The 27668-nt window shown below is 45.8% G+C and overlaps 2 protein-coding genes across 2 annotated transcripts in view; one reads left to right on the top strand and one right to left on the bottom strand.

The window, feature by feature from the left end:
* dok1b (docking protein 1b) overlaps positions 1-25778 on the bottom strand; it is a 92882-nt gene extending 67104 nt beyond the window's left edge. Inside the window, exon 1 of the mRNA XM_052038575.1 lies at positions 25454-25778. Within this exon, the coding sequence (XP_051894535.1) occupies positions 25454-25510 (57 nt within the window). The 5' untranslated portion in view covers positions 25511-25778. The remainder of the gene's footprint in view (positions 1-25453) is intronic.
* LOC127580023 (uncharacterized) overlaps positions 1-27668 on the top strand; it is a 399650-nt gene that overhangs the window by 253889 nt on the left and 118093 nt on the right.

Below are 27668 nucleotides of genomic sequence, written 5' to 3'. Positions count from 1 at the left end.
TATTGTGCTGTACTGTTCTATGTTCTATGAAACATTGGCGATTCCTTTCCTCCCACAGATGCTGCTCGGCCCAGAGTTCCTCCAGCAGATTATTTGATGCTCCGTATTCCAGCATCTGCAGTCTCGAGACTCAGGGGAGATGAAGTCCACCAGTACAGATGAAGGGTCTTGACCCAGAACGTCGACTGTCCATTTCCCTCCATGCTGCCTGACCCGCTGAGTTCCTCCAGCATTATGTGTTGCTAACAGGAAAATAAATTCCTGGTGAAGGATATTGTATTAATGCAGAAGGGCAAACAAGAATCTACTCAGCTGAATGGCCCCTCCTTGTGCTGTGCTTTCTAGATAATACAAATGCAAATTCTTGTTTTCTAAACACAGTCTATTAAAAGAGATTCTCACTCCGAGTCCAAAAGTTACAGGAGAAAGGTTCTATTCATTTTGCAGACACAATTTGATTAAATTGAGGTCAACTTGTCAATCCCCAGAGTGTTCTATAAAAGAGTAGAACGCCCTGGCGAACAACATTCCTGTCACACTGACTGGCCCTTCACCTTATGGCCAACCTCCGTGTGGTTGCCACAGCTGGAATGCCGTGCAACAAACGCCTGCTGGAGGAACTCACCAGCTAGAGCAGCATCTGTGGGGGAAGAAAGGTCAACACCCTGCTGCGTCTTGTGTCTCCACAGTTGGAATGCCCTCATCCCAAGTATTTGGAGATCACCGAAGTTTCCAACATAGGATGAATTACTCTGATCCAGTGATCCTACTCTTGATGGGGGAAGTGATCTTGACCAACATTTCTCACTGAAACAAATTATCTGGTTATGTACAACCTGTACGGGTTAGAATGGTCACTGTAATTACAACTAAATTGGTAAGTTGGTTTATTATTGTCACATGTACCAAGGTACAGTGAAAAACCTTTTTGCATGCCATCCATACAGATCATTTCATCACATCAGTGCATTGAGGTAGTACAAAGGAAAGTAATAACAGAATGCAGAATGCAGAATAAAGTGTAACAACTACAGAGAAAGTGCAGTGCAGGCAGGCAGACAAGGTGCAAGGGCCACGACAAGGTAGATTGTGAGGTCAAGAGTCCATCTTATCGTACTGGGGAACCATTCAATATTCTTACAACAGCAGAACAGAAGCTGTCCTTGAGCCTGGTGGTACGTGCTTTCAGGCTTTTGTATCTTCTGCTTGATGAGAGGGGGGAGAAGAGAGAATGTCCGGGGTGAATGGGGTCTTTGATTATGTCGGCTGCTTTACCGAGGCAGCGAGAAGTGTAGACAAGAGTCCATGGAGGGGAGGCTGGTTTCCGTGATGCGCTGAGCTGTGCCCACAACTCTCCGCAGTTTCTTGTGGTCTCAGGCAGAGCAGTTGCCATACCAAGCCGGGATGCATCCAGATAGGATGCTTTCTATGGTGCACCGATTAAAATTGGCGAGGGTCAAAGGGGACATGCCAAATTCCTTTAGCCCCGAGGAAGTAGAAGCCCAGCCCCCCCCCCCCCCCCCCCCCACACATGCTGCTCGACCCACTGAGTTCCTCCAGCAGATTGTTTGTTACTGTGCAGATAAATCTGATATCGGGGCATTTATCTCGACATCAGGACAAGTGAGTATCAGTGGATTCTGGAAGAGGAAGGAGTTTACGGTCTCATCCCGAATACATTCCGAGGTACATCCTGCAAACAGGAAAGTCGGCAGAAATCCAGATTCACTTATAGGACGGGCACTTGGCTTTACAGAGCTGTGTGCACAGGCAGATGGACTTGCATTTATATAGCGTTATTCACATCCCTTTCAGAAAAATCCAGAAGTACTTTTCAGCCTACTACGTATTTTTCAAAAAGTAGCTGCTAATATTAGTCAGCAACTTCAGGCACAAAGAGGGAAGGAAAGAACAGAAGGACATTGTGTAATAGTCCCCACAACCACAGAGGAAGCGGTTACCATATAAATAAAATGAAACAAATGGAGGAAACAGTGTGGGTGTTTTGTGAAACCATCCGTGATGAAGGCAGCGTTGAGATAACTGGTGACAAAAGAAACAAAAACCTGCATTTATATAGTGCCGTTCATGACTTCAGAATGTCTTAAAAGAAATGAAACACTTCTGAACTGCAAGAGTCTAAGAAATGTGGCAATTTGTGCACAGCAAGCTCCCACAAACTGCAAATCCATGACGTTACCTGTTGGGCGACAGGTTGGCATCAAGAAGAACTCCAGGATTAACAGCCTTGGGCTTTCAAGTATCAATTGCTTAAGTTCACTCACAGCCGGTGGTTTAATGTTCCATCTGAAAGACGGCACATCTGCCAATGAAGTACGTCACTGACACCTCACTGAAGCAATATCTATTTTGTTAAGAGGTCTCTAGAGTTGGACCCCAACCCAACCCAAGATCTATTGACTTGGAGGTGGAGATTACAACTCACCAAGTTACCGGCTGGCAGAACACCAGGCAGGGAACTCCAGACGGGGAAAAGCAGAAATTCACACAAGGAGAAGCTAGACAAACATGCAAGGCAAGAAACTGAGGATTACATCAAATGGAGGGTGGGAGAAGACTTATGTGAAGCACTAACGACAGCACAGACTAGTTGGGCTGAATGGCCCATCTCTGTACTGTACATTCTATAATGTTATTAATGGGATGTAAGTGTCTCCAGCAAAGCCAGCACTTATTGTCTTTGAGGTGGTGGTGATGAGTCACTGCACTCCATACACTGAAGATGCTCCAACAGTGCTGTTCTGTACAGACACCAGAGACGGGAATCTGGAGCCACACACAAGCTGCTGGAGGAACTCAGCGGGTCGAGCAGCATCTGTGGTGGTGGTGGGGAGGAATTGTTCATGTTTCAGGTCAAAACCCTGCATCAGGGTTGAATCCCTGCCGTTGTACAAGGACTTCCAGGATTTACACCCAGCAATAATGCAGGAATGGCAATGAATTTGCTCGTCAGAATGATGTTTGACTTAGAGGGCAACCTGCAGGTCTTGGTGTTCCCTCGTCCTCTGTGGGTTTGGGAGATGCTGAGGGGTACCTCGAGGGAGTAATCGAAGTGCATTTTCTGAAAGGTGCACGCTGCGGCCGCGATCCACAGGAGGAGAACGGAGTGAACGTTTAGCTTGGTGGATGGGGTGCCCTTTGAGCCTGGATCTGTTAAGTGCTGTTGCAGCTCTGCTCTTTCAGGGAAGCAGAGAGCATTCTGGCACATTCCTGCCATACCTCGTAGATGGTGGAAAGGTCTTGGGGCATCAGAAGGTGCATCACTCTTTGCACAATGCCCCGCCTCTGACATGCTCTTGTGGCTTCAATACTGATGTGGCTGATCCTGCAGGGATTCGGGTGAATAGATGTTGGCAGTGGGGTGCTCAGCAATTGGCAATGCCAATGAAGGTTGAGGAAGGTGGTTGGACTCCGTTTTTGTTGGAGATGGTCATTGCCTTGCACTTCTGTGGCATAAATATTGCTCGCCAATTATCAGCTCAGGCCTGAATGCTGTCCAGGTCTGGCTCCATGAAGTTTAAATTGGCATCATGGTCGGCACCGATACTGTGGGCCGAAGGGCCTGCTTCTGTTCTGTACTGTTCTACGTCGGTACGGGCTACTTTGATCTCTGTTGGAGTTACAAATGAAACTGAACCACATGTAATCATCAGTAAGAATCCAACCTTGGTCCTTATGATAGAAGTCATTGATGAAGCAGCTTTATAAAACTCTGGTTAGGCCACATCTGGAGTACTGCATTCAATTCTGGCCGCTCCATCACAGGGAGGATGTGGAAGCTTTGGAGAGGGTGCGGAAGAGGGTTCTCAGGATGCTGCCTGGATTAGAGGACATGTGCTAAGAGGAGAGGTTGGACAAACTTGGGTTGTTTTCTCTGGAGTGGCAGAGGCTGAGGGGAGACCTGATAGAAGTTTATAAGATTATGAGAGGCATCGATAGGGTAGACAGCCAGTATTCCCCATCCCCCACAAGGTGAAAATGTCCAATACTAGAGGGATTAAGTTCAAAAGAGATGTGCGGGGCAAGTTGTTTTTCAAAAAACACAGAGTGATGGGTGCCTGGAATGGTGGTGGAGGCAGATACGATAGAAGCATTTAAGAAACTCTCAGATAGGCACATGAATGTGCAGAGAATGGAGGGATATGGATGTATCACGGCTCGGCACATCAACTGCTCTGCCCAAGACCACAAGAAACCACAGAGAGTTGTGGACACAGCTCAGGCCAATCTGGCAGAAGATACAAAAGCTGAAAGCATGTACCACCAGGCTCAAGGACAGCTTCTACCCACTGTTATAGGACTATTGAACGGTCTCCTAGTACAATAAGATGGACTCTTGACCTTACAATCTACCTCGTTATGACCTTGCACCTTATTGTCTGCCTGCACTGCACTTTCTCTGTAACTGTAACACTTTATTCTGCATTCTGTTATTGTTTTACCTTGTACTACCTCAATGCACTGTGTAATGAGATGATCTGTATGAATGGTATGCGAGACAAGATTTTCCACTGTACCCCAGTACACGTGACAATACTAAACCAACTTACCAATTTGTGTAGGCAGGAGGGACTAGTTTAGTTAGGCGTTTAATTACCAGACTAATTAGTTCAGCACAACATCAGGGGCCGAAAAGCCTGTTCCTATGCTGTATCCAATGTGATGGCTGACCCTGGGACACGGTCCTGAGGAACCCCTGCAGCGACGCCCTAGTGATTGACCTCCAACCATGGTCTTCCTTATACATAGCTTAACGCCAACCACCGAGTTCACTTTCACCAGGGCTCCTTCATAAAACATTCCATTAAACACCTCTCTAGACAGCAGCCTCACCTTATCTCTGAAATTTAGCTCTCTCATCCACGTTTGGACCATGGCTATGACAAGGTCTGGAGCCCAGAGGTCTTGGCAAAACCCAAACTTGGTAGTGAGCAGACCACTTGATAATATTGTCCATCACCTTGCAAATGAGAGAATAGACTAATGGGCTGGTAATTCACCAGTTTGAATTTGCCCTGTTTTGTGTGAACATGAGATATCTGAGCAGTTTTCCACGGTCAGCTGGATGTAACAATACTGGAACAGCTTGGCTGAAGGTGCAGCCTATTACAGAACATGGAACAGTACAGTACAGGCACTTCAGCCCACAATGTCTGTGCCGAACACGGTGTCAAACTAAACCTCTTCTGCCTGCGCATGATCCATACCCCTCCATTCCCTGTCTATCTAAAAGTCTCTTAAACGCCACTATTGTATCCGCTTCCATCACCTCCCCTGACAGCCCGTTCCAGGCACCCACCACTCTCTGTGTTAAAAAACTTACCTCACACATCTCCTTTAAACTTTAACCCTCTCACCACATCCTCTAGTATTTGACACTTCTACCCTGGAAAATAGATTCTGACTGTCTACTCTATCAACGCCTCTCATAATATTATAAACTTCTCTCAGGTCTCCCCTCAAACTCTGATGCTCCAGAGAAAACAATCCAAGTTTGTCCAACCTCTCCTTATTGCTCATACCCTCTAATTCAGGCAGCATCCTGGTGAACCTCTTCTGCACCCTCTCCAAAGCCTCCACATCCTTCCTGTAAATGGGGCGACCAGAATTGAATGCAATACTCAATGCAATATTTGAATACAGATGCAGCCTGACCAGAGTTTTATAAAGCTGCAACATAACTTCCTGACTCTTGAACTCAATGCCTCAGCTAACAAAGGCAAGCATGCCGTATGCCATCAACCAGGATGCTGTCTGGCCCTGTAGCCTTTGTGGCATCCAGTATTCAGATGTATTTGATGACATGTAGAGTGAACTGAATTGACTGGAGCTGGTGCCTGCCTCACTGACAACTGCAAGATGATTCATCCACTCAGCGGTTCTGGCTGAACACCATTGCAAATGCCTCATCCTTGGACATAGCTGAGAATGAAGTTTCTACGTTGCTGCACAAAGATCTGTTAAGAGCCCATTTAGATGTAGCACATATTCACCAGAAATATACCCATGTTTTGAGTAGAATTATCTGAATGGTTTGACCTTATTTCAATGCCACACACAGCATACCCAGAATGTCTCAGCAACAACCTGCATTTATTTGCAAACAAGGCACTTTGCAAATGCGTTCTCAAGAATTACTAGATTTTCTTATTACAGAGGGAAAGTCCCTTTGTTTTTAAAGTTACTCTGAGGATTGGAGCATTGCTCATTACCTGAGATGGCATCAAGCCATTGGATGTGGCTGGTGCAGTAGAGAGCCTTGCTGGTCACTTCAAGGGCAGAGTCAGGAGTCATACAGTACAGAACCAGGCCCTTTGGCCCAACCAGTCCATGCTGACCAAGAATTCCATCTCAGCTAGTCCCATTTGCCTGCATTTGGCCCATATCCCTCTAAACCTTTCCTATCCACGTACCGTCCCATGTTCTTTTTAAATGTTGTTATTGTACCTGCCTCAACCACTTCCTCTGGCAGCTCACTCCATATACTGACCACCCTCTGGGTGGAAAAAGTTGCCCCTCAGGTTCCTATTAAATCTCTCTCACCTTAAATCTAAGCCTGCAAGTTCTTGATTCCTCAGCTCTGGGGAAAAAACTTGCCCATATTCACCCAATGCCCCTCATGATTTTTATACACCTCTACAAGATCATCCCTCAGTCTCCTACACTCCAATGAAAAAAGTCTCAACCTGCTCAACTTCTCTCCATAACTCAGTCCCTCGAATCCCAGCAACATCCTCGTAAGTCTCCACCGCACTCTTTCCAGCTTAATGGCATCTTTCCTAGAGTAGGGTGACCAAAACTGAACACAATTTTCCAAATGTGGCCTCACCAACGTATCGTACAACTGCAACATAATGTCCCAACTTCTATACTCAGCGCCATGACTGATGAAGGCCAGCATGCCAAACGCCTTCTTCATCACCCTGTCTACTTGTGATGCTAATTTCAGGGAACGATATACTTGTACTCCTAGGTCCCTCTGTCCCACAACACTCCCAAGAGCCAGATTGTTCACTGTGGAAGTCCGACCCTCATTTGTCTTCCCAAAATGCAACACCTCGCACTTATCTGAATCGAACTCCATTTGCCATTCCTCAGCCCACTTACTCAGCTGATCAAGATCTCTCTGTAAATCCTGAAAACCACCTTCAAGGTCAATGACACCACCTATTGTAGTGTCATCTGCAAACTTACCAACCATGCATTGCACACTCTCATTCAAACCATTGACATATAGGTCAACCACACTGGTGTGGGCTGGGGTTAGCTACAGGTCCAGACTAGGCAATCACAGCACGTTTCCTTCACTGAAGACATCCAGCAGTCAGTCTAATTTTTCTCAGTAACTGAGAGTTTTAAAATCCTCAGATTTCCTTGTTTGGAACTGAACTCTTGACTACTGGATTATTGGTCCCGTAACACAACACCACACCACTGCATCATCTATTGGAGAGCTCTGGACTAAAGCTCTGGAATCCTTGTCCAGCTGTGTGGCCACATTTGGAGTACAGTGTCCAGTTCTGGTCACCACATTACGGGAAGGATGTGGAAGCTTTGGAGAGGGTGCAGAGGAGGTTCACCAGGATGTTGCCTGGATTGGAGAGTATTAGCTCTAAGGAGAGGCCGGACAAATGTTTTTTCTCTGTAACGTCAGAGACTGAGGGAAGACCTGACAGAAGTTTACATAGAACACCACAGCATAGAACCCTTCAGTCCACAATGTTGTGCCAACATTTTATCCTGCTCTAATGTCTATCTAACCCTTCCCTCCCACATAGCCCTCCATTGCTCTATCATTCATGTGGCTATCTAAGAGTCTCTTAAATGTCCCTAATGTATCTGCCCCCACAACCTCTGCCGGCAGTGCGTTCCACGCACCCACCACTCTCTGTGTAAAAAAACTTACCCCTGACATCCCCCTTATACCTTCCTCCAATCACCTCAAAATTATGTCCCCTCGTGTCAGCCATTGTGGCCCTGGGAAAAAGTCTCTGACTGTCCACTTGATCTATGCCTCTTATCATCTTGTACACCTCTATCACGTCACCGCTCATCCTCAAGTTTATAAAATTATGAGAGGCATAGACGGAGTAGACAGTCAGAGCCTTTCTCCCAGGTTGGAAATGCAAATACTAGAAGGCGTGGCTTTAAGACAAGAGGGAAAAAGTTTAAAGAAGATTTGCAAGGCAATTTTTTTTTGTACATGGAAAGTGGTAGGTGCCTGGAATGCACTGCCGGGGGAAGTGGTGGGAGCAGATACATTAGAATGCTTAGGGGGCATTTAGACAGACACACGAACAGGCAGGGAATGGAGGAATATGGACTGTGTGCAAGCAGATGGGATTAGGTTGGGTTGGCATCATGGTTGGCAGGCATCATGAAGGGCCTGTTCCTGTGCTGTACTGTTTCACATTCTATGTTCTGTCTCTTGGTTTCTCAAGTTACTTCACATTGCACACACACCCATCTGTGTCCTCGGGCTGTTTTTCACTTCCTCAGTAATTGGGTGAAACATTATATCCTGGACTGTAAACAGAGAGTGTCTCAGTAGTTTACTGCAGCTTCTGCATTGCCAAAGAGAGAGGGCAAGCCCACTTACCTCTGCATGCCGGTGTTCACTCCTTAGTATACGTCTCCAGTAAACACCACTCTCCTCCTGGTATTACTCCCATCAACAATCCCATACCCCTTGGAAAATTACAATTAAATCGCAGTACATTCTACCTCACCACATAAAACATCCTCACAATCATCTCGAATCAGAATTGGTTTATTACTGTCACATGTGCAGAGATACAGTAAAAAAACTTTTGTTTGTGTACCACCCAGGTAGATCATTCCACACACCCCTGGCCCTTTTGACAATCCACGTCCTCCAGCAAATGATCAACTGGCCACTTTCTCCTTCTATGGAACAGTACAGAACAGGAACAGGCCCTTCAGCCCATTGTGTATGCGCCAACCAACCTAATCCCATCTGCCTGCACGTGGTCTATCTCCCTCTATTCCCTGCCTGTCTCAGTGCCTCTGAAGCATTGTCATCGTATCTGCTTTCACCACCTCCCCTACCAGCACATTCCAGGTACCTGCCACTGTGTAAAAAACTTGCCTCGTAAACCTCCAAAGTCCTGATGAAGGGTCTCAGTCCAAAACGTCAACTGTTCATTTCCCTCCATAGGTGCTGCCTGACCCACTGAGTTCCTCCAGCATTTTGTGTGTGTTGCTCATAAACCTCCTTTCAACTTTCCCCCTCTCATCTTAGACCCATGTCCTCTAGTGTTTGACATTTCCACCCTGGGAAACAGACTCAGACCTTATCTGTGGCTCTCATAATTTTATATATTTCTATAGGATAGGTTGAGTGAGCTCGGGCTTTTCTCTTTGGAGAGAAGGAGAAAGAGAGGTGACTTGATAGAGGTGCACAAGATGGTAAGAGGCATAGATCGAGTGGACAGTCAAAGACTTTTTCCCAGGGTGACAATGGCTAACACGAGGGGACATAAGGGAAGGTTCCTCATGGAAGGCTTATTCAGAAAGTCACGAGGCACGGGATCAGGAAAACTTGGCTGTGTGGATTCAGAATTGGCTCGCCCATAGAAGACAGAGGGTGGTGGTAGATGGAGTGAGTGGACAGTCAGAGACTTTTTCCCAGGGCAACAATGGCTAATACGAGGGGACATAATTTTAAGGTGATTGGAGGAAGGTATAAAGGGGGATGTCAGGGGTAAGTTTTTTTTTATACACAGAGAGTGGTGGGTGCGTGAAACGCACTGCCGGCAGAGATCGTGGGGCCAGATACATTGGGGACATTTGAGAGACTCTTAGACAGACACATGAATGATAGATAAATGGGGAGCTATGTGGGAGGGATGGGTTAGATAGCTCTTAGAGCAAGATAAAATGTCGGCACAACATTGTGGGCTGAAGGGCCTGTACTGTGCTGTAGTGTTCTATGTTCTATCAGGTTTTACCCTTAACAAAACAATTTATTATTTTGAATATCTCAATCAAATTTCCTCCTGACCTGCTCAGCTCTTAAGGAGAAGTGTTTGCAGGTTGAGAAGCTGAAAGACACGAGACAGGATTGCGACCAGCGTCCTGCACTCATCAGCAGTTCAAATGAAAAACTAACTTGCTTCCTCTTCACACAGAGGCTGCCCGACCTGTTGAGCGTTTCCAGCATTTTCTGGTTTTTTTTAAAATACCAGATTTCCAGTTTGAAGTTTGTTGAGTTTCAGTAACTCAGGGAATACCAGTTCATATCCCACCAACAGTTTAGAGAACTTAAATTTAGTTAAAAACAAAACTATGATCTAGAGTTTTTAAAAAGAACCTTCCGGCTGCCAGAATATTGTCTAATACCAGCAGATTCATTGACAAACTTTTAGGGAAAAGGAAACTTGCAATTTTCACTGCTTTTGGTCAGCATATGACTACCGTCTCAGTGTGATGGAGACTACTTCCCTCTGAAGCCTCTCAGCAAGCACTCAGTTCACGGCAACCCACTGAGGTTGCCAACACAACCTCACTGCTCATGAACTAATAGAAAAACAAATGGCCACAGTGCAAGCTCATTTTACTAGTAGAAATAAATCATGCAAAAATTAACCATGAAACTCTATACAACCACTCAGAACATCAGTGACTTGACACAGAGCTCAGTCATAGAACAGTACAGCACAGGAACAGGCCCTTCAGCCCACAATGCTGTGCTGAACTAAACTAATCCCTTCTGCCTACACACTGTCAATATCCCTCCACTTCCCGTGCTTGTCTAACAACCTCTTCAACACCCCTATCGTATCTGCCTCCACCACCCCAGGCAGCACATTCCAGGCACCCACAACTCTCTGTGTAAAAAAAACTTGTCTTTATACTTTCCTCCTCTCACCTTAAATGCATGCCCTGTGGTATTAAGATTTCTTTATTAGTCACATGCACATCGAAAAACACAGTGAAATGCATCTTTTGTATAGAGTGGTCTGGGGGCAGCCCGCAAGTGTTGCCACACTTCCAGCGCCAACATAGCATGCCCACAACTTCCTAACCCGTATGTCTTTGGAATGTGGGAGGAAACCGGAGCACCCGGAGGAAACCCACGCAGACACGGGGAGAACGTACAAATTCCTTACAGACAGCGGCGGGAATTGAACCCGGGTTGCTGGCGCTGTAATAGCGTTACGCTAGTCGCTACACTACCGTGCCTTCAATCCTGGGAAAAAGATACTAGCTGTCTACGTCTCTCATAATCTTATAAACATCTATCAGATCTCCAGACCACCTCTGTTGCTCCAGAGAAAACAACCTAAGGTTGTCCACCGTCCCCTTATAGCACCTGCCCTCTAATCCAGGCCGCATCCTGGCAACCCTCTTCTGAACCCTCTCCAAAGCCTCCACATCCTTCCTATAATGGACTGACCAGAACTGAATGCAATACTCCAGATGTGGCCTAACTAGAGTTTTATAAAACTGCAACATAACTTCTTGATACAGCACAGCATGGATACAGGCCCTTCAGCCCAACAAATCCATGCCGACCACGCTGCCCACCCAGCTAGTCCCAATTTCCTGAATTTGACCCACAGTTGGACTCTTGACCTCGCAGTCTGCCTCGTTATGACTCCGCACCTTACTGTCTGCCTGCACTGCATTTTCTCTGTAGCTGTTACATTTTATTCTGCATTCTGTTAATGGAATTGGTTTATTATAGTCACATGTACTGAGGTACAGTGAAAAACTTGTCTTGCATACTGTTCATACAGATCAATTCATTACACAGTGCATTGAGGTAGTAAAACAATACGGAATGCAGAATAAAGTATCACAGCTACACAGGCAGTGCAGGTAGACAATGTGCAAGTTCATAACGAGGTAGATTGTGAGGTCAAGAGTCCATTTTATCGTACTAGGGTCAATAAATCTAATAACAGCGAGGGTAGAAGCTGTCCTTGAGCCTGGTGGTACGTGCTTTCAGGCTTTTGTATCTTCTGCCCGATGGGAGGGGGGGAGAAGGGAGAATGTCCGGGGTGGGTGAGGTCTTTGATTATGCTGGCTGCTTTACCAAGGCAGCAAGAAGTATAGACAGAGTCCACGGAGGGGAGGCTGGTTTCCGTGATGTGCTGAGCTGTGTCCACAACTCTCTGCAGTTTGTTTCACCTTGTACTACCTCAGTGCACTGGGTAATGAATTGATCTGTATGAACATGCTAGATGAGTTTTTCCACTGTACCTCAGTACATGCGACAATAATAAACTAATTTGCCAATCCCTCCAAGCCCCGCCCCTCCATGTACCTATCCAAGTGCTTCTTAAATGACACTGTTGTACCTGCCTCACCCACTTCCTCTGGCAGCTCGTTCCATATACTCACCACCCTCTGCGTGAAGAAGTTGCCCCTCAGGTCCCTGTTAAATCTTTCCCCTCTCACCCTTACACTAGTTTTGGACTCCCCTACCCTGGGGAAAAGACTATTACCATCCACCTTATCTATACCTCTCATAATTTTAAACACTTCTATAAGGTCACCCCTCATTCTCCTGTATTCCAAGGAATAAAGACCTAGCCTGGCCAACCTCTCCCTATAATTCAGGCCCTCTAGTCCTAGCAACATCCTAGTAAATCTCTGGAAGTTCTGTAAATTTTGCTCTGTGGAGCCAAAAACACAACCACTAATCCCAGAGCCTAGAGCATCAACAAATCACACTTGCAAGACTTATTGTTGAATCTTTCAAACGTGTCATTTACGTCACACAAAAGTCACAGTTGTTGGAGGTCTATCATCTCAGTCCTTGGACATCACTGCAGGAGCTCTTCAAGGCAGTGTCCTGGGCTCAAACATCTTCAACTGCTTCATCAATGACCTCCCTTCCATCATAAGGTTAGAGGTATTGGTATTGGTTTATTATTGTCACTTGTACCAAGGTACAGTGAAATACTCGTCTTGCATACCAATCGTACAGGTCAATTCATTACACAGTGCAGTTACATTGGGTTAGTACAGAGTGCATTAAGGTAGTACAGGGTAAAAACAATAGCAGTACAGAGTAAAGTGTCACAGCTACAGAGAAAATGCAGTGCAATAAGGTGCAAGGTCACAACAAGGTAGATCGTGAGGTCAGAGTCCATCTTATCGTATAAGGGAACTGTTCAATAGTCTTATCACAGTGGGGTAGAAGCTGTCCTTAAGTCTGGTGGGACGTGCCTTCAGGCTCCTGTATCTTCTACCCAATGGAAGAGGAGAGAAGAGAGAATGACCCGGGTGGGTGGGGTCTTTGATTATGCTGGCTGCTTCACCAAGACAGCGAGAGGTAAAGACAGAGTCCAAGGAGGGGAGGCTGGTGTCCGTGATGTGCTGGGCTGTATCCACAACTCTCTACAGTTTCTTGTGGTCCTGGGCAGAACAGTTGCCGTACCAAGCCATACTAAGGTGGAGATGTCCACAAATGATTGCGCAACATTTAATCCCATTTGCAACTCCGCAGCAAATGAAGCAGTTCATACCTGCATGCAGCAAGGTCTAAACAACATTCAGGCATGGGCTGATAAGTGGCGGGTAACACTAACGCTACAGACATACCATGTCATGATGCTGGAGAGGGTGCAGGAAAGGTTCACAGGGTTGTTACCGGGATTGGAGGGCTTGAGACACAAGACTGGACAGGCTGAGACTGTTTTCCCTGGAGCGAAGGAGGCTGAGGGGTGACCTTATAGAGGTTTATAAAATCATGAGGGGCACAGATAAGGTGGATGGTCGCAGTCTTTTCCCAGTGTAGGGGAGAATAAAACTGGAGGGCAAAGGTTTAAGGTGAGAGAGGAGAGATTTAGTAGGAACCCGAGGGGCAAGATTTTCCACACAGAGGGTGCTGGGTATATGGAATGAGCTGCTAGAGAAAGTGGGTACAATTACAATGTTTAAAAGACATTTGGATAGGAAAGGTTGAGAGGGATGTGGGCCAAATGTGGGCAAATGGGATGAGCTCAGGTAGGCAACTTGGTTGGCATGGATGAGTTGGGCTGAAGGGCCTGTTTCCGTGCTCCATGACCATCTCCAAGCAAAGAGCATTGATAATCAATGTCATTATTGTCACCGAATCACCCACCATCAACATCCTGGGGAAGGGGGCAGTTGGGGGGGGGGGGGGGTGGTTGGTTACTATAGACCAGCCACAGAAGTAACGGGGCTACAAGAGCAGTTCACAGGCTGGGTTCCCCGAGGCAAGTGACTCACCTCCCGACTCCCTTTTCACCACCATTGACAAGATTAAACAGCAATTTATCTTCCTGCAGGATATTTCTGGCACAGAACTTTGAGGGATTTTCATGTGGTAAGGTGCTGTATAAATCTTCTTTAAATTTAGTAAGGCCATTGGGAATTTGCATCAAGGATGAGTAAATAAAGTTGTATAGATCTACTGCGATCCAGTCAAATGGCAGGATAAGCATGAATGACCTGTTCCTACCAGAAGATTTCAAGATGAAGGTTTTAATAGACAAGGAAGGCTCTATCCTCAAACCCCAACTGCCCAGTTTCAAGTACACTACAGCACTGTTTACCACAAGGAAAATGGATGGTCACTTTTCTCAGGAGAGGAGAGTCTAAAACTAGAGGGCACAGGTTTAAGGTGAGGGGGAAAGACTTAAAGGGCACAGACTCCTCACAGATAAAGGAGAGGGTTTTAGTGGTATCTGTTGTGCCAACAAACCTTCCAAATAAATATACCTTATGGATCCTCTGGATTGGACGTCAGACTTTTCCTAGGACCTGCACATTGTGGACCACCTCTCTTTCCTAAACATTCCTTCATTTTCCAACTGTCATCCCAGATTGCCAAGGACCCTCCTCATCCATCAATTTAGTTTTTTTAACTTTATAAGCAACACCAAACTTAAAATAAAAAATGCTGAAACAGTCTTTTATCCATCCTTGAGACACAGACAGCACTGGGAAGGAACACCATGTATTTATTGCCACTTGTTAGTTGCCTTGACCGCAGGAAGCAGTTCTCTGTTAAAGTGAAGGGCCGTTGAGAACCAACCACATTGATGTGTAATTGGAATCATATATTGAAATGTATCATATATATTTTGGTTTTCCAAAAACTGTATTTAAATGCTCAGCTATCCTTGGTGGGTTTGGAAAACAAACTTGGGTTGTTTTCCCAGCAGTGTCAGAGGCTGAGGGGAAATCTAATAAAGGTTTATCAGATTATGAGAGGCATAGATAGGCAGCTGGTATCTTTTTCCAAGTCTGAAACATCTGATACTAAAGAACGTGCATTTAAGGTGAAAGGGGGCAAGTTTAAAGGAGCTGTGCGGGCCAAGTTTTGTTTTTACACAGAGAGTGGTGGGTGCCTGGAATGCGCTGCCAGGGGTGGTGGTGGAGACAGATATAGTACAGGCATCTAAGACATGAACATGCAGACAATAGAGGGATAGGGACCATGTGCAGACAGAAGGGATTGGGTGGCATTAGCTGAATTAGTTCAGCACAACATCGTGGGCTGAAGGGCCTGTTCTTGTGCTGTTCTATGTTCTAATCCAATTATTAGTCTATATGTCAGATTACTAGTCCAATGATATAAACACTATTACTTTCTTTATTCATTCAAGGGATATGGACTTCACAGGCAACATTTAATTGCCCTTGAGAAGGTGGTGGTGAGCTGCCTTTCTGAACCACTGCAGTCCTGTATGCTGTCAAGCTTCCTGATTGTCGTTGAAGCCACACTCATCCAGGCAAGTGGAGAGTGTTCCATCACACTCTTGACTTGAGCCCTGTGGATGGTGGACAGGCTTTGGGGAGTTAGAATAGAAAGCATCCTATCCGGATGCACCACGGCCTGGTACAGCAACTGCTCTGCCCGAGACCACAAGAAACTGCAGAGAGTTGTGGACACAGCCTAGCACGTCATGGAAACCTCCATGGACTACACTTCTCGCTGCCTTGGTGAAGCAGCCAGCATAATCAAAGACCCCACCCACCCCTGGCATTCTCTCTTCTCCCCTCTCCCATTGGGCAGAAGATACAAAAGCCTGAAAGCACATACCACCAGGCTCAAGGACAGCTTCTATCCCACTGTTATAAGACTATTGAATGGTTCCCTAGTACAATAAGATGGACTCTTGACCTCACTATCTACCTCGTTATGACCTTGCACCTTATTGTCTGCCTGCACTGCACTTTCTCTGTAACTGTAACACTTTATTCTACATTCTGTTATTCTTTTCCCCTGTACTACCTCAATGCACTGTGTAATGAATTGATCTGTATGGATGGCATGCAAGACAAGTTTTTCACTGCATCTCAGTACATATGACAATAATAAACCAATTTACTTGCCACAGGATTCCCAGCCTCTGACCTGCTCTTGTAGCCACGTTGTGTATGGGGCTACTCCGGGTCAGTTTCTGGTCAATGGTAACCCCCATGATATTGATAATGGGGGATTCAGTGATGGAAATGCCACTGAACGTCAGGGGTATGATTGCTGGATTTTCTCTTGTTGGATACCGTCATTGCCTGGCACCCGTGCGGCATGACTGTTACTCACTGTCCAGCCCAGGCCTGGGTATTGTCCAAGTCTTGTTGCATTTGGTGCAGACTGCTTCATTATCCGAGAAGTCACAAATTGCACTGAACATTGTACAATTGTCAGCGAACATCCCTGCTCCTGACCTTACGACTGAAGGAAGGTCATTGATGAAGCAACTGAAGCTGGTTGGGCCCAGGACTAAGGAACTCCTGCAGAGATGTCCTCTGACTGAGATGATTGACCTCCAACCACCTATCTTCCTTTGTGCTAGATATGATTCCAACCAGAAGAGAGATCCCCCCCCCACCCCCAATTCCCACCAGTGCCAGTTTACCCAGGGCTCCTTGATTCCATACCCAAACACCAATCTGAGTCACTGTCTGTGGCAGTAACTCAGATCCCCACCATCCGGGCCATGCCATCTTCTCACAGCTACCACTGGGCAGAAGGTACAGAAGCCTGACGTCCCACACCACCAGGTTCAAGAACAGCGGCTTCCCTTCAACCAGTTTTTGAACAAACTTGCACAACCCTAATCACTGCAGTTTTGCAACTCTGTGACCACTTTGATCATTTTGTACTAAAATGGACTTTTTTGTTCTCATTGCATTCTTTCTTGTAAAAACTATGAATAATTTATGTTTAATTTAAATTTTCCTTGTGAATGCTGGTTTCTGATGCTATGTGCCCCTGATACGGTATCTTTACTAGTCACATGTACATTGAAAAACACAGTGAAATACATCTTTTGCATAGAGTGTTCTGGGGGCAGCCCACAAGTGTCGCCACTGTTCCGGCACCAACATAGCATGCCCACAACTTCCTAACCCGTACGTCTTTGGAATGTGGGAGGAAACCGGAGCACCCGGAGGAAACTCACGCCGACATGGGGAGAACATACAAATTCCTTACAGACAGCGGCCGGAATTGAACCTGGGTCGCTGGCGCTGTAATAGCGTTACACTAACCGCTACACTACCATGCCTGCTGCAAGTAAGTTTTTCATTGCACCTGTGCAGACACGAACTTGTGCAGACAACGATAAACGCTACCTTGACATTGATTAAAAGGATACAAGGATCAGGCAGATGTATGGACAAGCTAAAAGATCAACCAAGAGGTTCCAGAATGGTAGAGCAGGCACATAGAGACTTGGCCTGCTTCTGACCCGATATCTTACATTTATGCATGACCAATTTAGGAAGTTTACAATTTGTTCCGATGCAAATAAGCTGAACCCCTCCCTGTTTGTTGGTCTTCACACAGAAGCATTGAAGCTTCTTTCCATATGATGAAAGACGTCCCAAAATAAACCATAAAATGGCCACAGTGATTGCTTGCAAAGTCTTTACTTGTAGCAAAGGAATGAAACCACGTTATCATTCAAAACTAATAACTAAAATCACAAGGGTGCATAAGTAAGCAAACTTCTGGAGTACAGGCAGGAAGAGGTCATGAGTCAGCTGTGAACACTTGCCTGTAAAGTTAAAAAAATCCTAGTCATTTCACAGCTGTGGGATCAAACAACCTTCGAAACCAGGAAATACAGAGCTATCAGGACACGGATCAAAGGCTCAGGTTTCAAGGAGTGAGAGGAGGAGAGGTGGTGGTCTATTAAGAGGAATTCCTGAGTTTGAGAGTTGAACAATTAAAAGTATGGTGCCTGTCAGGAGACCAACGAAAACCGGTGAGTTGAACAAAAATCCCAAAAACATTAATCTGCGTTTTCCCAACTCCACCTGCTGAGCACACAGGATTTCCGACAAAGATGTGTGCATTACTGTGGTGCATGCATTGAACTGACAATAAAAGCACCACGTTAGATCAAACCCCCTGCATCATTCAATTATCTTTAATTACTCACTCGTCCACCCATTCTCAAAAGCTACTTCCTTAACTTTCTTAACTTTTCTCATCTCAACAAAGACTCCCACTTCAATCAACATCCTTCCCCACAAGATACCTTCCAGCTGATGTCACTTGTTGCAAGTGGACATACTTGAAGGCTGCTGCAATTGAGGTGGATAAAACAATACAGCAGTCCAGCCGATAGTGAGTAATTGCAGCTTGCAGTCAATGAGTCGCTGGTTCAAGCCCCAAAATTGATGCTATTACCTCCGTACTTTGGAGGCCATCTTTCACATGTAATCTTAGACTGAGGTCCAGTCAGCTTCAGATGAATGCGAGATAATCCACGGACACCATTTCAAAGTAGTGCAATAGAATGTCTTTCCCATGTCCTGCCCCAGTATTTACCCCATGACCAACATTACCAGAAGAAGGGCAGCACAGTGACACAGCCAGTAGAGTCGCCACCTTGCAGCGCCCGTGACCTGGCTTCAATCCTGACCTCGGGTGCTGTCTGTGTGGAGTTTGCATGTTCTCCCTGTGACTACATGGGTTTGACGTCAAGTTGGGTTCATGCACAAGTCCATGTATGCACAGCTGCCAGGAAAAGCTTACTTGCAGCAGCATCATAGGGTTGCTAATGGTGAGGTAGTGATCAGGACTGCGCAGGTTGGTTCAAGAACCGTTTGCTCCCGTTTCCTCCCACGTCCCAAAGACATGCGGGTTGGTAGGTTAATTGACCGCTGTAAATTGTCCTATGTGTGCAGGTGAGGGGGTAGAATCTGGGGGCAGTTGATGAGAATGTGGGGAGAATAAAAAAATCTGGGATTAATGTCGGATTGGTGTAAATGGTCGGCACAGATTCAGTGGGTCAAAGGGTCTGTTTCCCTGCTGTATTGCACAGAGAGTGGAGGGTGCCTGCAACACACTGCCAGGGCAAGTGGTGGAAGCAGATATGTTAGTGACGTTTTAAGGGGCATTTAGACAGGCACAAAACAAACGAGCTGGTCACTGACTTCAGGAAAGGGGGCGATGTACATGCACCTGTCTACATCGATGGTGCTGAGGTCGAGAGGGTTGATAGCTTCAAGTTCCTGGGAGTGAACATCACCAACAGCCTGTCCTGGTCAAATCACGTAGATGCCACGGCCAAGAAAGCTCACCAGTGCCTCTACTTCCTCAGGAGGCTAAAGAAATTTAGTTTGTCCTCTTTGACTCTCACCAACTTTTACCGATGCACCATAGAAAGCATCCTATCTGGATGTATCACGGCTTGGTACGGCAACTGCTCTGCCCAGGACCGCAAGAAGCTGCAGAGAGTTGTGGACACAGCTCAGCACATCACGGACACCAGCCTCCCCTCCTTGGACTCTGTCTTTACCTCTCATTGTCTTGGTGAAGCAGCCGGCATAATCAAAGACCCCACCCACCCGGGACATTCTCTCTTCTCTCCTCTTGAATCGGGTAGAAGATACAGGAGCCTGAGGGCACGTACCACCAGACTTAAGGACAGCTTCTACCCCACTGTGATAAGACTATTGAACAGTTCCCTTATACGATGAGATGGACTCTGACCTCACGATCTACCTTGTTGTGTGTAGCTGTGACACTTTACTCTGTACTGTTACTGTTTTTACCTGTACTACATCAATGCACTCTGTACTGACTCAATGTAACTGCACTGTGTAATGAATTGACCTGTACGATCGGTATGCAAGACAAGTTTTTCATTGTACCTCGGTACAAGTGACAATAATAAACCAACACCAATACATGAACAGGCAGGGAATGGAGGGATTATAGACCACGTGCAGGCAGATGTGCAATTTAAATTGGCATCATGGTCGGAAGGCCTGTTCCTGTGCTGTATTGTTCTACGTTCACCGTTCCCTCGATGACTCCGAGGAATCATCTGGTTTGTATCTCACTGCTGCTTGCGCGAGCTGGCTCTTTGCTCACTTGAGTCACAGAGATCAGAAGCAGGCCCTTCAGCCCATCGAGTCTGCAACTATCGAGCTCCCATTTCTACCAATCCCGTCTTATTCCCCCCCACATTCCCATCAACTGCCCCCCAGACTCCACCATTCACCTACGCTCCAGCAGCCGTTAACCAAACAATCTTGGAAGACAAGAGGTTGCAAATTTTGTCAAAAATAAAAAAAGGGAGCTAACGTAAGGTTTAGGAAGCAGAGATCAAACTGGGTCTTTGAGGAGGATAAAGGGAGCGGAAGAGAACTTAAACAGGGAATCAGAAGGGCTAAAGGAGGCCACGAAATGTCCTTGGTGAGTAGGATGAAAGAGAATCACAAGATATTTCATACATACATTAAAAACAAGAGGGTAGCTCGGGAGAGGGTAAGACCACAGGGACAAAGGAGGGAATTTCTGCCTGGAGCCGAGGAAATGTCCGAGGTACTAAATGAGTACTTCGCATCAGTATTCACCAAGGAGAAGAACATGGAGGATAGCAAGATCAGGGAGGGGTGTGCTGATATTCCAGGACATGTTCATATCGAGAAGGAGGTGGTGATGGGTCTCTTGAAAAGCATCAAGGTGTATGTGCCCAGGGCCTGATGGGATCTATCCTGGGTTAATGAGAGAGGCAAGGGAGAAGATTGCTGGGGCCTCGATGGAGATCTTTGTATCCTCTTTAGCCACAGGCAAGGCCCCAGAGGATAGCCAATGTTGTGCCTCTGTTTAAGAAGGGCACTAGAGATAAACGAGGACATTATAGACCAGTGAGCCTTACATCAGTGATTGGAAAATTATTGCAGAAGATTCTTAGGCAATAGGATCTACTCACATCTGGAAAAGCATGGAAAGTCATGTCTTACAAACTTGATTGAGTGTTTTTGAGGAGGTGACAAAGATGGTTGATAAGGGTGGTGCAGTAGATGCTGTATACATGGACTTTAGTTCAGCTTTTGACATGGTCCCTCACGGTAGGCCAATCCAGAAGATTAAGGCACATGGGGTCCATGGAAACTTGGTACATTGGATTCAAAATTGTCTTGGCTGTAGAAGACAGAGGGTAGTGATGGAGGGCTGTTTCTCCGACAAGAGGTCTGTGACCAGCGGTGTTCTGCAAGGATCAGTGCTGGGACCTCTGTTATTTGTGGTATATAAAATTATTTGAATGAAAATCATTTATGGCATGCAATTCTGGTCACCTCACTATAGGAAGGATGTCGAGGCTTTAGAGAGGGTGCAGAGAAGGTTTACCAGGATTCTGCCTGGATTAGAGGGCATGGGCTATCAGGAGAGGCTGGACAAACTTGGGCTCTTTTCTCTGCAGCGGCAGAGGCTGAGGGGTGATCTGTTGGAAGTGTATAAAATTATGAGGGGCATAGATAGGGTGGACAAGCAATCTTTTTTTCCCCATTACTGAGCGATCCAATACCAGAGGGCATGCATTTAAGGTGAGAGGTGTAGGTTCATAACAGACAAGAGGGATAAATCTTTTTACTCAGAGAGGGGTGGATGCCTGGAATGCGTTGCCTGATAGGGTGGTGGAGGCAAATTCATGGGGGGCTTTTAAGAGGGGCTTGGATGGGCACATGAATGAGAGGAAAATGAAGGGATATGGGCATTCTGTAGGTAGGAGGGAACAGCTATGTTGGCACAACATTGTAGGCTGAAGGGCCTGTTCTGTGCTGTACTGTTCTATGTTCTATGAAAATGTAGGTTGGCTGATTAGCAAGTTTGCAAACGACACAAAAATTGGCAAAGTTGTGGATAGTGAGAAAGGTTGTGAAAGGATTCAGCAGGATGTAGAGCAGTTGGAAATGTGTCCAGAGAAATGGCAGATGGGCTTTAATCTGGACAAGCATGAGGTGTTGCATTTTGTACAGTCAAATGTAAGAGGAAAGTAGACAGTAAATAGCAGGACCCTTACGAAGACAGGATCTTGCGATACAAGTCCATAGCTCCCTGAACGTAGCAACACAAATAGATATAGTGGTAAAGGTGGTGTACATCATACTTGCCTTTAGCAGTCGGGATGTTGAGTATTAAATTCAAGAAGTCATATTGCAGCTGTATAAAACTTTGGTCAGGCCACATTTGGAGTATTGTGTGTAGTTCTGGTCACCATATAACATGAAGGACGTGGATGTTTTGGAGAGGGTGCAGAAGAGGTTCACCAGGATGCTGCCTGGATTAGAGGGTGCAAGGAATGGTTGGACAAACTTGGATTGTCTTCTCTGGAGCATCAGACGCTGAGGGGAGACCTGATAGAAGTTCATAACATTACAAGAGGCATAGATAGGGTAGAGAGTAGAGTCCTTTTCCCAGGATGTCAAATACTAGAGGGCATAGCTTTAAAGTGAAAGGTGAAAATTTAAAGGAGATCTGCGAGGCAAGTTTTTTTTTTACACAGAGTAGTAGATGCCTAAAATACACTGCCAGGGGAGGTGGTGGAAGCGTATATGTTAGTGGTATTTAAGAGGAATTTAGACAAGTACTTGAACAGACAGGGAATTGAGGGATATAGACCACATGCAGGCAGATGTGCAGTTTAAATTGGCATCAACAAAGGGCCTGTTCCTGTCCTGTTCTATACTCCATGTTCTAACCAACACGTCTTTGGGACGTGGAAGGAAGCCACCTGGGAAAAACCCACACAGTTGCGGGGAGAATGTGCAAACTCCACACAGAAGGTACTGAAGGTCCGTACTGAACCTGAGTCGTATTTAAAAATTGAATTATGTAACGTTGAGTGACAATCATATTTTAAGTCACATAAATTGCAGATTTAGAAACATAGAAAATCTACAGCACTATACAGGCCCTTCAGCCCACAAATTACTAGGCTTACCCATAGCCCTCTATTTTTCTCAGCTCCATGTACCTATCCAAAAGGTCTCTTAAAAGACCCTATCGTATCAGCCTCCACCACCATTGCCGGCAGCCCATTCCACACACTCACCACTCTCTGAGTAAAAAACTTACCCCTGACATCTCCTCTGTATCTATTCCCCAGCACCTCAAACCTATGTCCTCTTGTGGCAACCATTTCAGCCCTGGGGGAAGCCTCTGACTATCCACACGATCAATGCCTCTCATCACCTTATACACCTCTATCAGGTCACCTCTCATCCTCCGTCACTCCAAGGAGAAAAGGCCGAGTTCAATCAACCTGTTTTCATAAGGCATGCTCCCCAATCCTGGCAACATTTTCTTTCACAGAGAATATTAATGAAATGTTTTTGTTAAATAAAATCCACTCATTCTGTGGACATTATTTAATTCCAGATTTTATAAACTGAATTTAAATCCCCCTGATTCCATGGCGAAATTTGAATTCATCTTAAGTCAACAGTCCGAAACCTGCTTCATAACTTAAAACCACAACACCACCATAATTCAGGCTTCTCTCGTTAAGACAAAGAAAGTGCACTGAGAATTCTACAGCTCATGAAAGATTAATGTTCTTCTGTCTCCAGCACCTGGCCCCAGTTTTATGGTGACTGCAGAATCACCCTGACAATTGGTTGGAATCCTCTAGGGAGAAGTGGTACTACACAGTGTGTGTCACAGAGCTGTTGCTCAACAGTGGGGAGAGGAGGAGAGGGAGGGGAAGGGGGAAGGGAAGGGCATGAAAGAGAAATTCCGATGACTTTTATCACCTTGCAGATGTCTTTGTGATTAGTCAGCTTCAGGGCATTCGCGATGCTAAATGTTGCAAACAAAAACCAAAGGCTAAACCACTTCAGAAATAAATTTTAAAACTGCAGGTGCTGGAAATCTGAAATTACACAGGGCATACATTTAAAGTGAGGGGGTGAGTTCAAAAGAAGATGTGCAGGGCAAGTTTTTTTTAAACACAGAGAGTGGTGGGTGCCTGGAATGTGCTGCCAGGGGTGGTGGTGGAGGCAGATACGATAGAAGGGTTTAAGAGACTCTTAGACAGGCACATGGATGTGCAGAGAACCGAGGGATATGAACATTGTGTCGGCAGAAGGGATTAGTTTAATTAGGCGTTTAGTTACAAGTTTAATTAATTCAGCACAACATCGTGGGCCGAAAGACCTGTTCCTGTGCTGTTCTATAGAAACAGAAAACATCGGAAAAACTCGGCAAGTCCAACAGCAAAGTGGAAAGAGAAACAGATGACATTTTAGGTTGGAGACCCTTTGATTTCCATTCACTGTTGAAAATGCAAAGGGTCTTTCACTCAGTGTTAAGGGCGTCTCTCTCCCTCCACAAATGCTATTTTTATTTCAGATTTCTAGCCGTGAAGTTTTGTGATTTTGAATACGAATTCCGTTTTGCTTTGAAAGAGTTTGATGGTAGAATCTGTGGCCAGCAAATAGTGACCGAGAGCTTCCAAAACATCACCAAAATCCAGCAAGTCCACTGTGTGCCGTGAAGAAGTAACTCGCCGTCTGTTCCTCGTCCTGGACTTCATGTCACTCCAGTTTCACAACGGGTCTGAAGTGTGAACTGCATTCTGAACTGACCCATCAGCGGTTTAAACAAACCAGGACACACACATTCAGGCAATACTCAGACCACTGGAATATCTCTTCACACTGACCGGCAACGCCTGGAGAATGATTATTTGGGCGAAAGGACAGAGTCCTCAAACAACTCAAACTGTTTCATAGCCAAGACTAAAACATTCCTTGCAAAATCAAACCTCTATAACTAACCTGCTCCTCACCGATCCCCACAAAAGCTGCCAACCTTATGACCTGATTTCTAAGTAGATTAACATTCATGCACAGAGGAAAAAAAAGCCCTCTAAACTGTAGACAAAAGCCCTCCTGCAGAATTCGGTTCTGGGAACCTCGGCTGCACTTATTACCGACTCAAGTTCTAAAAAATGTGTTCTAAAAGAAAGTGTAAAAGATGTGAAGTGTCCTGTGACAGCGCACTGGAAAGTTGCAATGAAAATAATGTTAAAACACGCACATAGTAAAACACACGGCGGGGTCGTGGTCCAAACTGCAACAGCGCTCCCTGGCAGTCACCCTTCTCCGGATCCGAGTGACTGCTCAATAAAAAAACTATTCTTGAATTGGCAAATAAATATGATTTCTGGATCCTTACCTTGCCGAATTTGGGTTGCAAGATGTGGAGTTGCCCTTCCTTGATGGCCTTGTCCATGTTGTAATCGTTGCTCCCCCTTCACCCCCACTTTCTTAAAAAAAAAGTTTGTCTTAAGTTTGGAAACTTCCGCGCATCGGCTATTTCCGCATCGCGAGACCGCTCAAAGGGTCCACATTCGCCCGGTGTTGGCGAAGTTGGAGACCAGTATCAACACCCTCAATCTCCCAGCCAGCGTTGGTTCCAACTTTGCAACACAAGCTGAGTTGGTTCAAGAGATCCCTCCTCCAACCCGAGTCGGTGACGGCAGTGATCCCCTCCCATATTTCAAAATAGCAGTCATGCCCTTCCATCATCAAAGGCAGTCCTTACAACAAGTCACAGCATCTCTGGGGGGTGGTGCAGAGCTTTCGAGAATCGCCTCTTCAGATTCAGAAAAGGAGGATAAGAGGACACATGATAGAGGTATACAAAATATTAAGAGGAATTGATAGAGTGGACAGCCAGCACCTCTTTCCCAGGGCACCAGTGCTCAATACAAGAGGGCATAGCTTTAAAGTAATGGGTGGGAAGTTCAAGGGAGATGTCAGAGGGAGGTTTTTCACCCAGAGAGTGGTTGGGGCATGGAATGCGCTGCCTGGGGTGGTGGTGGAGGCAGGTACATTAGTCAAATTCAAGAGATTGTTAGATTAGCATATGGGGGAATTTAAAATAGGGGGATATGTGGGAGGAAGGGGTTAGATAGTCTTAGGCGAGGTTTAAAGGTCGGCACAACATGGTGGGCCGAAGGGCCTGTATTGTGCTGTACTGTTCTATGGTTCTAATGGGTGGAAAGTTCAAGGGAGATATCAGAGGAAGGTTTTTAACCCAGAGAGTGGTTGGGGCATGGAATGCGCTGCCTGGGACGGTGGTGGAGGCAGGTACATTGGTCAAATTCAAGAGATTGCTAGATAAGCATATGGAGGAATTTAAAATAGAGGGATATGTGGGAGGAAGGGGTTAGGTAGTCTTAGGCGAGGTTTAAAGGTCGGCACAACACTGTGGGCCGAAGGGCCTGTATTGTGCTCTTCTGTTCTATGATTCTATGATTCAATGATTTCAGGCTGGACGTTTGAGAGAGTGCTGAGAAGTGAAGAGTTAACTCTTGGGTCGATGTTTTGGAGTCATACAGCAGGGAAACAGACCCTTCAGCCCAACTGGTCCATGCCGACCAAGATTCTTATCTAAGCTAGTCGCACTTGCCCGCATTTGGCCTATATCCCTCTGAACCCTTCCTATCCAAGTGCATTTCAAACAGTGTTATTGTACCTGCCTCAACCACTTCCTCTAGCAGCTCGTTCCATATACCCACCACCATCTGCGTGTGAAAAAGTTGTCTCTTGGGCTCCAATTAAGTCTCTCCCCTCTCACCTTACGTTTTTGTTTGAAGGGGGGTAGAGAGGGAAAAGTTCAACCCTCTAGTTCTTGATTTCCCCAACCCTGGGAAAAAGACTGACTGCATTCACCCGATCTATGCCCCTCATGATTTTATACACCTCCTTTCCTCAGAACAGGGCAATGCTAGAATGTTTTTTGTGATACCGTTAAAGGGAGCAGAGAACGTTAAAAAAGCTTGTTCTGTCATGGGGTGGAGAGCAGGTGATATATCGGGTGATGGTGGATGATAAGGCAACCTGTAAAAACAAGCCCTGACTGCAGAGATATAGAGAACAGAATCATGTGTATCAGGATCCCCAACCTGAAACATTAACTCTTCCGCTCTCCCCCAATCAGATGCTGCCTTACCTGCTGAGTGTTTCCAACATTTTGAGTTTTTATTTCAGAGTTCTGAAACTAGACTATTTTCTTTATTTTATTTACTTTGTAGACTATTTTCTAAATGGGGAGCGAATTCAGAAATCAAAGGTGCAAAGGGACTTGGGAGTCCGAGTTCAGGATTCCCTGAAGGTTGACTTTCGGGTTGAGCCCATGGAGAGGTTGTAAACTGGATTTGAAATTGGCTGTGTGGGAGAAGACAGAGTGGTAGTGGATGATTGTTTCTCAGACTGGAGGCCTGTGACTAGTGGTGTGCCTCAGGGATCTGTGCTGGGGCCATTGTTGTTTGTTGTTTATATCAATGATCTAGATGATAAAGTGGTAAATTGGATCAGCCAGTTTGCTGATGACACTAAGACTGGAGGCGTTGTGGACAGCGAGGAAGGCTTTCAAAGCCTGCAGA

This window comes from Pristis pectinata, chromosome 2 (genome assembly GCF_009764475.1).
Source record: "Pristis pectinata isolate sPriPec2 chromosome 2, sPriPec2.1.pri, whole genome shotgun sequence".
Taxonomy (NCBI): domain Eukaryota; kingdom Metazoa; phylum Chordata; class Chondrichthyes; order Rhinopristiformes; family Pristidae; genus Pristis; species Pristis pectinata.
Note: the sequence above shows the minus strand (reverse complement) of the source record. Positions and strands in the feature narration are given on the sequence as shown.